This window comes from Micropterus dolomieu, unplaced genomic scaffold (genome assembly GCF_021292245.1).
Source record: "Micropterus dolomieu isolate WLL.071019.BEF.003 ecotype Adirondacks unplaced genomic scaffold, ASM2129224v1 contig_13743, whole genome shotgun sequence".
In the NCBI taxonomy this organism is placed as follows: domain Eukaryota; kingdom Metazoa; phylum Chordata; class Actinopteri; order Centrarchiformes; family Centrarchidae; genus Micropterus; species Micropterus dolomieu.
This window is the reverse complement of record NW_025742729.1, coordinates 2,202-15,133: the sequence shown is the minus strand read 5'-3', so window position 1 is coordinate 15,133 and position 12,932 is coordinate 2,202. Positions and strand designations below refer to the sequence as shown.

At 39.4% G+C, this 12,932-nt stretch overlaps 3 protein-coding genes across 3 annotated transcripts in view; all 3 read left to right on the top strand.

The window, feature by feature from the left end:
* Positions 1-1,685, top strand: part of LOC123966576 (zinc finger protein 2-like) — a 17,219-nt gene extending 15,534 nt beyond the window's left edge. The window contains exon 5 of the mRNA XM_046042714.1: positions 686-1,685. Coding sequence (XP_045898670.1) covers positions 686-699 — 14 coding nt within the window. The 3' untranslated portion in view covers positions 700-1,685. The remainder of the gene's footprint in view (positions 1-685) is intronic.
* The window catches only part of LOC123966577 (zinc finger protein 1-like), a 23,856-nt gene extending 12,476 nt beyond the window's left edge, over positions 1-11,380 (top strand). Inside the window, exons 2-5 of the mRNA XM_046042715.1 lie at positions 1,958-2,102; positions 2,920-3,294; positions 4,194-4,625; positions 9,152-11,380. Coding sequence (XP_045898671.1) covers positions 1,958-2,102; positions 2,920-3,294; positions 4,194-4,625; positions 9,152-10,269 — 2,070 coding nt within the window. The 3' untranslated portion in view covers positions 10,270-11,380. The remainder of the gene's footprint in view (positions 1-1,957; positions 2,103-2,919; positions 3,295-4,193; positions 4,626-9,151) is intronic.
* On the top strand, positions 4,631-6,445 carry LOC123966578 (gastrula zinc finger protein XlCGF57.1-like; the record flags this gene model as incomplete). Its single annotated transcript, XM_046042716.1, has 1 exon — positions 4,631-6,445. A coding segment is annotated over one exon (852 nt), but the record flags the coding sequence as incomplete, so codon positions are not given.
* Positions 11,381-12,932: the final 1,552 nt, after the last annotated feature.

Below are 12,932 nucleotides of genomic sequence, written 5' to 3'. Positions count from 1 at the left end.
GAAAGGGGGGGGGGGGGGGGGGGGGGGGGGGGGTCGTTCCAAGAGTCATGAGGTCCAGGCTCCTATGCTCAGGGGGTTCTGTGTCTCAGGAGAGAATCAGAGTCCGTGATCAGGCAGGTATTCTGTGGTCGAGACAGGAAAAAAACAAGTTAGCGTTCAGCACAAGGACTCAGACTAGATGCTACTGGTTCAGGACAGAAAACCGGCTGGCGTGTGTTCGTACTGCATGGTACAAAATTCCAGCAGGGACTGGAAGGTTGAGCTGGTCTTTTAAAGGTGAGTTGATTGCAGGATGAGACACCGGTGTGCTTAATTAACAGGATGCGTCTCAGGTGAGTAGACTGGAGCTCAGGTGACCACGCCCACCAGCAGCCCCAGAGCATGAGGGAGGAAGCAGAACACAAAGACAGACGAAAAACCAAAACACACCAAGCACACCGCAAACATACCAAAGAGGAAAAGAACTCAAAAAACTACAATCACACACATAAAGGAGACTTTACCTATTAAGCCATTCAGTAGGCCTACAGAAAAGTCAAAAGATTAAATAATCTGCCAAACAGCTGTCAAAATCAAACAAATTTTCTTTAATTTAATTTCAGCTTTCACTTATCACTGTTCATTACTTAAAATCATCAGAGGCGAACCAAACAAAAGTTTGTAACAATTGCATCCCTCATTGCAGGTCCCTCATTCTGAGATCGCCTCCAAAAAGCTAAAAGCTGCTCTATGAACTCTAAACAATCTTTATTTTAACTCTTGGACATTGAGACTTTTTGTATCTGGATCAGGGTGATCCACTCCAATATTGCTTTGAAAACCGGCACAAAAGCAAGATGGATTACGTGAGACTGGATAGCAAAATATGGGATTTCCAAATCCGGATCATTCTGATCGTGATTACATTTTTTGAACAACTGGGCCCCAGAGGATCTTTATTTTGTTTCTTTCTTTAAAGTGTTGCATGTTACTTGAATGATACACAGCATAACTTAGGTCAGCTACCTTCTCGGTTTGTTTTTCTGTGTTCTTTTTATTTGACTGCTGTTTATACATATTTTTGTGTTTTGTGTATACCCATATTGTTCCACTATGTGTAGTTATTTGTTTTTGATAAGTAATAATGCTAATTTTTATTTTTTTTAAATGGGGAAAGACTCTGAATAAGCCTTTCACGCTTTATTTCTGTCCTGCGCAATGATTACTGTTATATTCTTTTATATGTATGTCTGTTTTCATTATTGTGCAAATAAACTAAACTGAACAGACAGATTTTACATTCGAGGGTTACTGTCATCACTGTTTTATATTTCCATATAAGAAGTCCAATTGAAAATGTACAGTCTGAAACATATTCTGTTTTTATAAATTTATTTATAACTTAATTTCCCCCCTTAATTTAAAGCCCTTCTTTATTAGTGACCCACTTATTTCGCAGACAACATATAAGGATAGGCACATGTTTTAGCCACCATGTTGCATTTGAAAAACCAAATAGACAATTGGGAAGGCTGCTTTTATTCTAAGAGCAATATGTGCTGTGAATGTAGGTGTTCTGTTCTGAATATGTTTTGTTGTGCTTTTCTGACTGTATGCTGGATGATTTGCAATAAATATAGGTTAGTGTCAAAAGTCAAAGGCTGAGTGAGAAATGAGAAAATAAAATCAAACCTTGTAACTTCTTATCCAAATGGAAGGTTATTGTGGTTAGAAGTGGGTTCCGCATAGCCGGACTAAATCAGGTCTATAGTTTACCTAGACGGTGAAATGACGGCTATAGCTTGCTGCGTATTTCCACCATTACTGTCAAACAAAAGTGTAAAATGCCATCAGCTGAAAGCGGAACGAAAGGCTCCCTAACTTCTACTGTCGGAAGTAAACAAACCAAGCGCCAGTTTTAACCACATGTGTAGAATACACTGGAAGGCTTTATTGCAGTCGTGAGTGTTTGAGAGAGTTTGTCAACGAGCGACTAACTGCTGCTGCTGAAGAAATATTCCGAGTTTTTATAAAAACTATCGTCGAGTACGAAGAAGAGATCGATCGTCAGCGCAGACTGCTGGATATCGTTTGGAAACCCGAAATAAAGTTACACAGGATAGGTGAGATTATTATTATAGTAACAAAACAGAGAATCATATTTATATAATATTCAAAGTGTTTAAATATATACGAGGGACACCGTATTTTGATTTTCAAAAAAGAGGACAGTGCGGACAGACACCCGCAGTGGGTGGAAGGTTGGGGCTGAAGAGGATTCAAGTCCTTATAGGCAGAGGCTCCTTTGGAGGAGTAACTACTATAAATTAGTGTTTTACTAACATGCAATATTAAAACACTAAAAATGTTAAATGTTGGTATAGTATTAATATATTAAATGTTAAACTATTTGGCTGTCTTCCTACAGGTTGTTTATTGTAGTCCTATTTCTAATATTTCAGCAGTGTATTAGTTGAGATTCAACTGAGTCACAAATAAAAGGGCATTCTGTCTTTAGGGTTTGATTAAAGCTAATGGTTCATTTTAATTTCAGATAATAGTGTTCTATGTAGCTTACCACTGGTATAATATTAATTGTAGTTACAGCAGTTTCATTATCGTATGTTGTTCTCATTATCATTGATTCAATTAAAAAAAAATTTTTACACTGTTGAGGCGCCATGTGCTACTGTTGAAGAGCAAGCTGCTGCTCTGTCTCTGGCTGTTGCCATGGTGCTGAGGGTAATGACTGAGGTGGAGTTTAGACCAATGGTGGCGTGCCAGAAGACTGAACCTAAAGAGAAAGCTCAAAGCAACACACAGAATGATTGCCAAAAGGTCCTAAAAACACACTAATACATACTGGTGCTCCTGCGTGTGTGCATCCTTTTCTTTCCCATCCCAGTAGTAGCCTGTTCCTTCTGTTCTCTGTCCCTCCAGAGCTCCCACAGCAACATGTCTGGAAGGAGGAGGAGGTTCTGGCTGACCAGCAGCTCTGTATTCAGGAGAGGAACTCCAGTCTGGACCAAGAGGACCCAGAGCCTCCACAGATTAAAGAGGAACAGGAGGAACTCTGTACCAGTCAGGAGGGAGAGCAGCTTGTACTGAAGCAGGAGACTGATACCTTTATGTTGACTCCTACTTATGAGGAAAGAGACCACAGTGAAGCAGAACTGAAAAGTGACCACCAGCTCCTCTCTCACAGCTGTCATGTAGCTGAGAGCCAAGATCAGAAAGGAGGTGAGCATGAAGACTCAGGATCAACTAGAGATGCAGAGCCAGAACAAAAGAATCAAGATCACAAAAGCAGAAGCCGTAATTTTCCAAGATATGGTCAAACACTGTTCCCAGGGCACTTATAATAATTACAGTAGCTACTCAGAGAGGTTGAAAGGAGAAGTACGATTTTTACACTTTCCAAAACCTAAAACAAATCCAGAAAAATGTAGGCTGTGGATCGTTCCTAATGTAACATTAGTTAGCTAACGGTAGCTAACTTACCACTGAATCTAAAGTTATAAAGCCCTAGCCTACTGTTCTGTTTTTAATGATTGTAATAATCAATAGAGACCTACCCAGCTGTACAGGAACAATGTTGATCCTTAATATCGTTGTCCTCTTCCTTAATACTCAGGTGGTAATAAGGTGGTACACTTTTACTCTGTGATCGGTAGACTCTTTCACTTTTCATTTTCATCATTTTTCATTTTTCATTTCATTCAGTTTGAGTCAGTTTGACAGCCTGAATACAACATTCAAATGCAAAATGCAACTGCAAAACTGTCTGCTTCTTTCTGAGATCGCTTTTTCCAAAAAATAGACAATATTTCTCCGGGGAGTGCAGTAATAGACGGTGGCAATCGCTGTGATAAAAGTCCCTCAGGTCCAACAGTTTGTCGGACTTAGCAACAGTAACTACAGGGGGCGTGGCTTAGCGAAGGGTCAATTAACCATCAGGTTTCTTCAACTTTAACTCAGGATCACAAATCAGCCTTTAAACTCGAAAGATAATTATCCATATGAAAGATATGAAACTTTTTATCGTGATAACATTTTTGGCCATATCGTCCAGCCCTATTTTAGTAACACAAAACTCAATTTAAACAAAATCCAAACTGTTTAAATATATACTGGTACTCATTTCCTTGCATGTCTGCATCTTGTTCTTTCCCATCCCAGTAGTAGCCTGTTCCTTCTGTTCTCTGTCCCTCCAGAGCTCCCACAGCAACATGTCTGGAAGGAGGAGGAGGTTCTGGCTGACCAGCAGCTCTGTATTCAGGAGAGGAACTCCAGTCTGGACCAAGAGGACCCAGAGCCTCCACAGATTAAAGAGGAACAGGAGGAACTCTGTACCAGTCAGGAGGGAGAGCAGCTTGTACTGAAGCAGGAGACTGATACCTTTATGTTGACTCCTACTTATGAGGAAAGAGACCACAGTGAAGCAGAACTGAAAAGTGACCACCAGCTCCTCTCTCACGGCTGTCACGTAGCTGAGAGCCAAGATCAGAAAGGAGGCGAGCATGAAGACTCAGGATCAACTAGAGACGCAGAGCCAGAACAAAAGAATCAAGATCACAAAAGCAGAAGCCACAGAAACAATGTAAACAACTCTACCATGTCAGAGGTTCACCATAATCCTCACACAGGTAAAAACTCTTTAAAATGTGACACATGTGGTAAATACTTTAAATATAAGTCAGGATTGCAGACACACCTGAGAATCCACACAGGTGAGAAGCCATATTCTTGCAGCAGCTGTGGGAAAAGATTCAGATACACATCAGATTTGAAGACTCATATTAGAATCCACACGGGTGAGAAACCATTTTCTTGTAAAACATGTGGGAAAGATTTCAGTCAGATGACTAACTTGAAAGTCCACATGAGAATCCACACAGGTGAGAAACCATATTCTTGTAAAAAATGTGGGAAAGATTTCAGTCGGATGACTCACTTGAAAGTCCACATGAGAATCCACACAGATGAGAAGCCTTATTCTTGCAAAACATGTGGAAAAGATTTCAGTCAGATGACTCACTTGAAAGACCACATGAAAATCCACACAGATGAGAAGCCTTATTCTTGCAATACATGTGGGAAAGATTTCAGACGGAGGGGTCACTTGAAAGACCACATAACAATCCACACAGGTGAGAGGCCATATTCCTGCAAAACATGTGGAAAAGATTTCATAAGGAATGCTAAGTTGGAAATTCACATAAAAAGAGCTCACACCGGAGAAAGGCCGCACCTTTGCAAGATTTGTGGGAAAGGATTTGTTATCCTATCAGAATTGAAAGCACACATGAAAATCCACACAGATGAGAGGCCATTTTCTTGTGAAACATGTGGGAAAGATTTCAGTCAGATGACTCAATTGAAAGCACACATGAAAATCCACACAGATGAGAAGCCATTTTCTTGTAATACATGTGGGAAAGATTTCAGACGGAGGGGTCACTTGAAAGACCACATAAGAATCCACACAGGTGAGATACCATAGTCTTGAAAGACCTGTGGGAACAGATTTTACAACATTTCAGCATTGACAACACACGTAAGAATTCACACAGGTGAGAGGCCGGATAACTGTGAAACATGTGGAATAGATTTCAGAACTAGTGGTCACTTAAAAGTCCACATAAAAAGCCACACTGGTAAGAAGCCGTAGCTTTGCAGGATCTGCAGTAAAAAGATAAACTTTTGCGTATAATGTGTCACGGCACAGAAGCTCGCATACAGTGAAGTAGAGGAGAAACGGTATGAACATTTCTTAACACGATTATAGTGACCAAAGTTATCAGTATTATCAATATGCTTAAAATGATCAAAAAGTACTGATAAACACTGAAACCAAGTTTTATATTAACGACCACAAATAAAATTAACCTTTTATTCCTTTTGCTTCAGCATAAAAATAGCAAACAGCCTTTGGTTGATGCTGAACAGTATTTACCGTAAGTTTGTCAAAACGTGTTAATCAAACACGGTTATCATAATAATGAAAATTTGTACAATAATACTAACCATTGGGAATTTTATCATGGTCCATCCATAAACTGGTAACCGTTTCATCCCTTCAGGCAAGTAACTCAAATCACAAATTTGAGAAAACACCCAAGGATCAATAGACAGGGGAGGGACCATCTCCTGTAGAGATGTGTACACTTGTGAATGAAATGTATTTTTGCTATAGCTATATCTTTCAACTGAATGTAAAATGTGTTTCTTGAAATGAGATGTCCATGTGTTAGTGTAAAGTTTCCCTTCCTGTGACTGTATTACTTATTGTGAGGGAATTTCTCCTTCATTAAGGCAAATATCACACAGGTTTTCCTAGGTCATGTCGAGGTCATTTGCTGAGCTACAGGAAACCGAAGGTGGCATCCTGTGAGTCTAAAACAGTAGGTCAGACTCTGTCTCTCCTCTCTGTCTGTTTGGTTGACTGTCTGACGCAGCTGCCTTGATCAGGATCAACTCTGATTCTTACGGTAACCCAAGGTCCAGATGATCTTTATTTTGTTTCCCCTTACAGACAGACTGACTGGCTGTCTCTAGAAAGTGTTGCATGTGTCTTGAATGACACGTGACTCAGGTCAACTAACTTCTACTTTTGTTTTTCTGTGTTCTTTTTATTTCACTGCTGCTCATTTGTTTAAATGGTGAAGGAATCTGAATAGGCCTTTTAGTCTTCTTTACTCTCCTGCTCTGTAATTACTGGGTTTTTTTCTATTATGCATTTCTGTTCATAATTGTGCAAATAAACTAAACTGAACGGCATATAGATATATATGTATTGTGTTTTTTATCCTTAACCTTTCCTCTCCTATACTCCTTATATTAGTCCGTCCACATTTACTAGGGTTTAGGTCAGAGCTGTGAGATTGTTTTGGTGTTTTCCTCTCTTGTTGTTCCTCTCCTCTCCTGGAATGTTCAATCAAGGCTGAGAGAGGATCTCTGTTCCCCAAAACATAGAAACCTAGACTGTGTAAATGATGATGCATCCCTTTGCTCGGGGCCAGACGCCCGAAGCTGCCCTAGGAAGCAGGTCTCTGGACCAGCTGTATATGTATTTTAGTACTTCTGTTTTGTTAATAAATTCTTCAAAGACAACGGTTAGTTGTTACTCAATTTTTTGCTCAATCCTTCACCAGGAATATAACTTCACGACAGGAGGTAAGATATCAATTTTTCTCTGACCGATTAATAGATTTGAAAAACGCACTTAGTCACTGGCTAACCAGAGACCTCACTCACTTCTGTAGAGTCATGCTATCTAAAACAGTAGGTATTTCCAAAGTAATGTATACGTGTCACTCCCTGTGCGTCTATTCTAATAATGCTTAGAAAAAACAGCTCAATTATTTTCCAGTTCCTTTGGAAAAATAAAACTCATCATATTTGGTAGTCAGAGCTAGTCAAAGAGTTTGAAAGGGTGCATCAAAGCTTTGGACTTTGAATCAATGTTTGGGACCCTTAAAAGACTCTATGTGGTTTCACATGCCCAAATCCTTAAATAAGAAAATACGTGGGCTTAATATTTTGTTACAATGTGATTTTAAATTGACCAATTTTCTTTTTAAATTATCAAACTTCCACAACCTCTTCAGGACTGTAAAATTATATTTACCCACAACTTTTCTCCCCACGGATCCAACCTGTGAAATAACAGGGTCATTACAATCAATAGGAAATCATTGTCTAAGAATGATTGGTATGAGAAGGGCATTGTGTTTGTGAATTATACTGTATATCAGATGATAGTGGTAACTTCTTGGAACATATTGATTTCCACAACCATTATTATAGCTATATAGTGTTTTTGATTATAATTGAGGATTGTGTGTACATGTTCCAAATATGAATACCTTGTCCATATATAAATCACATTTCAAATTCATCAGATGGCCCATCTCCCCTAAAATCAAAGAAACTCACTTCAAAATAATTTATAAAATATCCAGTTGCAGACTTTCTTAGGAAAAAGTTTAACTTTGAAGTAGATTTGTGTGTATTTTGTGAGGCAGCTGAGGATATTTTGGAACAAATGTTCTATTTTTGTGTCCTATGTTCTATTTTTGTGTCCTATGTCCAAAAACTTGTAGTCTAATCTACATAATTGGCTGTCACTTAAGATTGAGCCAATCCCACTTGACATCAGGCAAAAGGCAGGGGAGACCCTGGACAGGTTGCCAGTCCATCGCAGGTCCACACATAGACAAACAACCACTCACACCTAAGGACAATTTAGGCTGACAAATTAACCTAGCCTGCATGTCTTTGGATGGTGGGAGGAAGACGGAGCACCCGGAGAGAACCCACAGGGAGAACATGCAAACTCCACACAGAAAGGCCTGGGAGGAACATGGTTTGAACCCAGCACCTTAATGCGGTTGAGGCAGTAGTGCTAACCACTGCACCACCGATTTTTTTTCTGTTCTTGTATTTTTTTGTTGTTCGGCGTATGTAGGACTCTTTCTTTTATTTTCACAGACAGTGATTGTATTGTAGTCTACCTATTTATAAATGATTTTTTCTTCCCTTACAAGAATTGTGTATCTGTATTTTAAAGAAAATCCGCAAGTAACGTACAAATAACTCTAATTTGTACATAAGTAAATATACTTAGTTACTGTCCACCGCTTCTGAATAAACCCAAGCTTTGAATAAAATGGCATCAGTTGAGAGCGGAACGAAAAGCTCCGGCACATCCACTGTCGGAACTTAAAGAGTGTGACATTCAGCGGAAGTAAACAAACCAAGCGGCAGCGTTAGCCGTGTGTAGAATTCACTGGAAGACTTTATTGCAGTTGTAGCGCCGCTAATTATTTCATTTGTGATTAATTAACAATGTCTTCAGTTGAGTGTTTGAGAGAGTTTGTCAACGAGCGACTAACTGCTGCTGCTGAAGAAATATTCCGAGTTTTTATAAAAACTATCGTCGAGTACGAGGAAGAGATCGATCGTCAGCGCAGACTGCTGGATATCGTTTGGAAACCCGAAGTAAAGTTACACAGGATAGGTGTGTAAAGCCTCATTATTTTAATAACACAACAGAAAAAGATATATAAAATAAAAATATATAACGTTTAAACTCATTTCCTCACGTGTGTGCATCCTTTTCTTTCCCATCCCAGTAGTAGCCTGTTCCTTCTGTTCTCTGTCCCTCCAGAGCTCCCACAGCAACATGTCTGGAAGGAGGAGGAGGTTCTGGCTGACCAGCAGCTCTGTATTCAGGAGAGGAACTCCAGTCTGGACCAAGAGGACCCAGAGCCTCCACAGATTAAAGAGGAACAGGAGGAACTCTGTACCAGTCAGGAGGGAGAGCAGCTTGTACTGAAGCAGGAGACTGATACCTTTATGTTGACTCCTACTTATGAGGAAAGAGACCACAGTGAAGCAGAACTGAAAAGTGACCACCAGCTCCTCTCTCACAGCTGTCATGTAGCTGAGAGCCAAGATCAGAAAGGAGGCGAGCGTGAAGACTCAGGATCAACTAGAGATGCAGAGCCAGAACAAAAGAATCAAGATCACAAAAGCAGAAGCCACAGAAACAATGTAAACAACTCTACCATGTCAGAGGGTCACCATAATCCTCACACAGGTGAAAACTCTTTAAAATGTGACACATGTGGAAAATACTTTAAGTATAAGTCAATATTGCAGACACACCTGAGAATTCACACACTTGTGAAGCCATATTCTTGCAGCAGCTGTGGGAAAAGATACAGAAACAAATCAGATTTGAACATTCATATAAGAATCCACACAGGTGAGAAACCATATTCTTGCAAAACATGTGGAAAAGACTTTAGAACCAACAGTGTCTTGAATATCCACATGAGAACCCACACAGATGAGAAGCCATTTTCTTGTAAAACATGTGGGAAAGATTTCAGTCAGAAGGTACATTTGGAAAGCCACATGAGAATCCATACAGGTGAGAGGCCATATCCTTGCACAACATGTGGGAAAGATTTCAGAACTGTCAGTTACTTGAAAGACCACATAAGAATCCACACAGGTGAGAGGCCATATCCTTGCACAACATGTGGAAAACGCTTCAGAACTAGCAGTCACTTGAAAGACCACATAAGAATCCACACAGGTGAGAAGCCATATTCCTGCAAAATATGTGGAAAAGATTTTATAGGGAATGCTAAGTTAAAAAATCACATAAGAGCTCACACTGGCGAGAAGCCGTATCTTTGCAAGACCTGCGGTAAAAGATTTGTTGTCGCTTCAGCATTGAAAGCACACATGAAAATCCACAGAGTTGAGAAACAATAATCTTGCACAACATGTGGGAAAGATTTGAAAACTAGCTGTTGCTTGAAAGTCCATATGATAATCCACACAGCACAAGCTGTGCTACCTGCGGGAAAAAATTCTGTGACCCTTCAGCATTGACAACACACTTAAGAATTCACACAGGTGAGAGGCCGTATAACTTTGAAGCATGTGGAAAAGGTAGAACTAGCGGTCACTTAAAAGTCCACTTAAAAACCCACACTGGTGAGAAGCCCTAGCTTTGCATGATCTGCTGGAAAATAAATGCTTTTTGGAATTTGAAATGGCATAGTAGATCACATACAGGCAAGTAACTGAAATCACACGCTGGAAAAAACGCCTGAGGAACAATATACAGAGGACAAAACAACCAGCTGAAACTCCTGTGGACACGTGCACCTGTGAATGAAATACATATTTTTGCAATAACTGCATCTCTCAACTGATGTGAAATGTAAATTTCTTAGTGTAAAGTTTCCCTTCATGTGACTGTATTACTTATTGTGAAGGAATTTCTCCTTCATTAAGGCTAATATCACACAGGTTTCCCCAGGTCATGTAAGGGTCATTTGCTGAGCTATAGTAAGCCAAAGGTGACATCCTGTGACTCTCTAAAACAGGTCAAACTCTGTCTCTCCTCTCTGTCTGTTCGTTCTACTGTCTGACGCAGCTGTCGATCAGGATCAACTCTGATTCTGTCTCTAGAAAGTGTTGCATGTTACATGAATGACACGACATGACTCGGGTCATCTAACTTCTGTGTTTGTTTTTCTGTGTTCTTTTTATTTCACTGCTGCTCATTTGTTTAAATGGGGAAGGACTCTGAATAGGCCTTTTAGCCTTCTTTACTCTCCTGCACTGTAATTAGTTTTTTTCTATTATATGCATTTCTGTTTTCTTTACTGTCCAAATAAACTAAACTGAACAGTCTGATTTTACATTTGAGGCTTACCGACATCACTGTTTTACACAACCATATAAGAAGTCCAATTAAATATTTACTGTGTTAAACATATACTGTATGTGATATCTAAGATAAAAAAAACTATGAGCTCATAACAAATATGCATTATTAAACTATCCTACAGGAAATAAAATAGGCAAAACTGAACTGAATGTTGAGTGCATTTATTGAAATAATACGTTTTGGACTATATATTTTATTGGATTGGATCATCTGTACCTTTGCCAACATAACAAGGCAGTTTTTGTCAGAATGTAATCCACTTGTGGAACAAATATTCTATTTATGTCCTATGTCCAAAAACTTATAGCCTAATCCAAATATGTGGCTGTCACTTGATATCCTGAGGTCTGACTTATCACATATCCTGTTTATATGGACACTGTAGATCCATCTCTATCTGATTTGATGAATATGATTGTTCTCACAGGTAAATATCACATATATTGTAGTAAGTCGAGATATTCTAAGCCTCCCTTTTCGTGGTTCATTAATGATTAAAAAATCCTTACTGAAAAAAGTAAAGTTTAGAAACATTGCTAGAATGATGTGTAAGCATAGGTGTCATTACAGTGGGGACATGTCTCCATTACTTTTTGAAATAGCTGATGTTGTCCCAACCACTTTTTAAAAGCATTTGTTAAAAATGTTCTGAAAAATAGCTTGCAACAAGAAATGTACTGTAAGTGCTATGAGATCACATTATATTTTTATATTCTGAATTGTCACCTGCCACCTGCATTTTGTGTTCCCCTTCATATACTGTAAATAAAGACAATTCTACCATAAATTGATGCAGAAAATGTCTCCATAATGCAGGAAATTAATTGTTTAATGCTCAAAATCTTCTGGGTGAGGATCCCCTTAAATGTCCCCACCACTTTTCAACACAAAGTGATGCCCTTGTGTGTATGCTGGAAATATATCGATGTATATAGGTTTTCAGCAACTGTTTCCAATTGTAATCCAATCCGATTTTGACCAACCCCCTCCCTGTAGGCCTATTCTGTGCCTAAATGAGGCTTTCTTTTCTTTTCTCCAGCCCTTTAGTAGGCTGTTTCCATCCATCCATTGTCAACTACTTGTCCTGTGTACAGGGTCGGATGATGGCATTAGGCGAAAGGCAGGGGACACACTGGACAGGTTGCCAGTCCATCGCGGGGCCACACATCAATAACCACAATCACAATCACACCTAAGGACAATTTAGAGTCACCAATCAGCCCAGCCTGCATGTCTTTGGATGGTGGAGGAAGCCAGAGCACCCGGACAGAACCCACGCAGGGTGAACATGCAAACACCACACAGAAAGGCCAGGTGGACCATGGCTTGAACCCAAGGCCGTATTGCTGTGAGGTAACACTGCTAAACACTACACCACCGATTTTGTCTGTTTATTGTTTTATGTTTGTTTTTTAATTGTTCGGTGTATGTAGGACTTTCATTTGCACAGACAGTGATTGTATTGTAGTCTACCTATTCATACATATATATATATTTTTTCTTCCCCTACAAGAGTTTTGTTATTATGTTATTTTAAGCAAAAAAAGCTGAACGAAAATCCTCAAGTAACTACAAAAAACTCTATTTTGTAGTTCAGTACAGTACTTGAATATATGTATTTTCTTACTGTCTACCACTGCTGAATAAACCCAAGCTTTGACTCTGCCATCAGTTGAGAGCGGAACGAAAAGCTCCA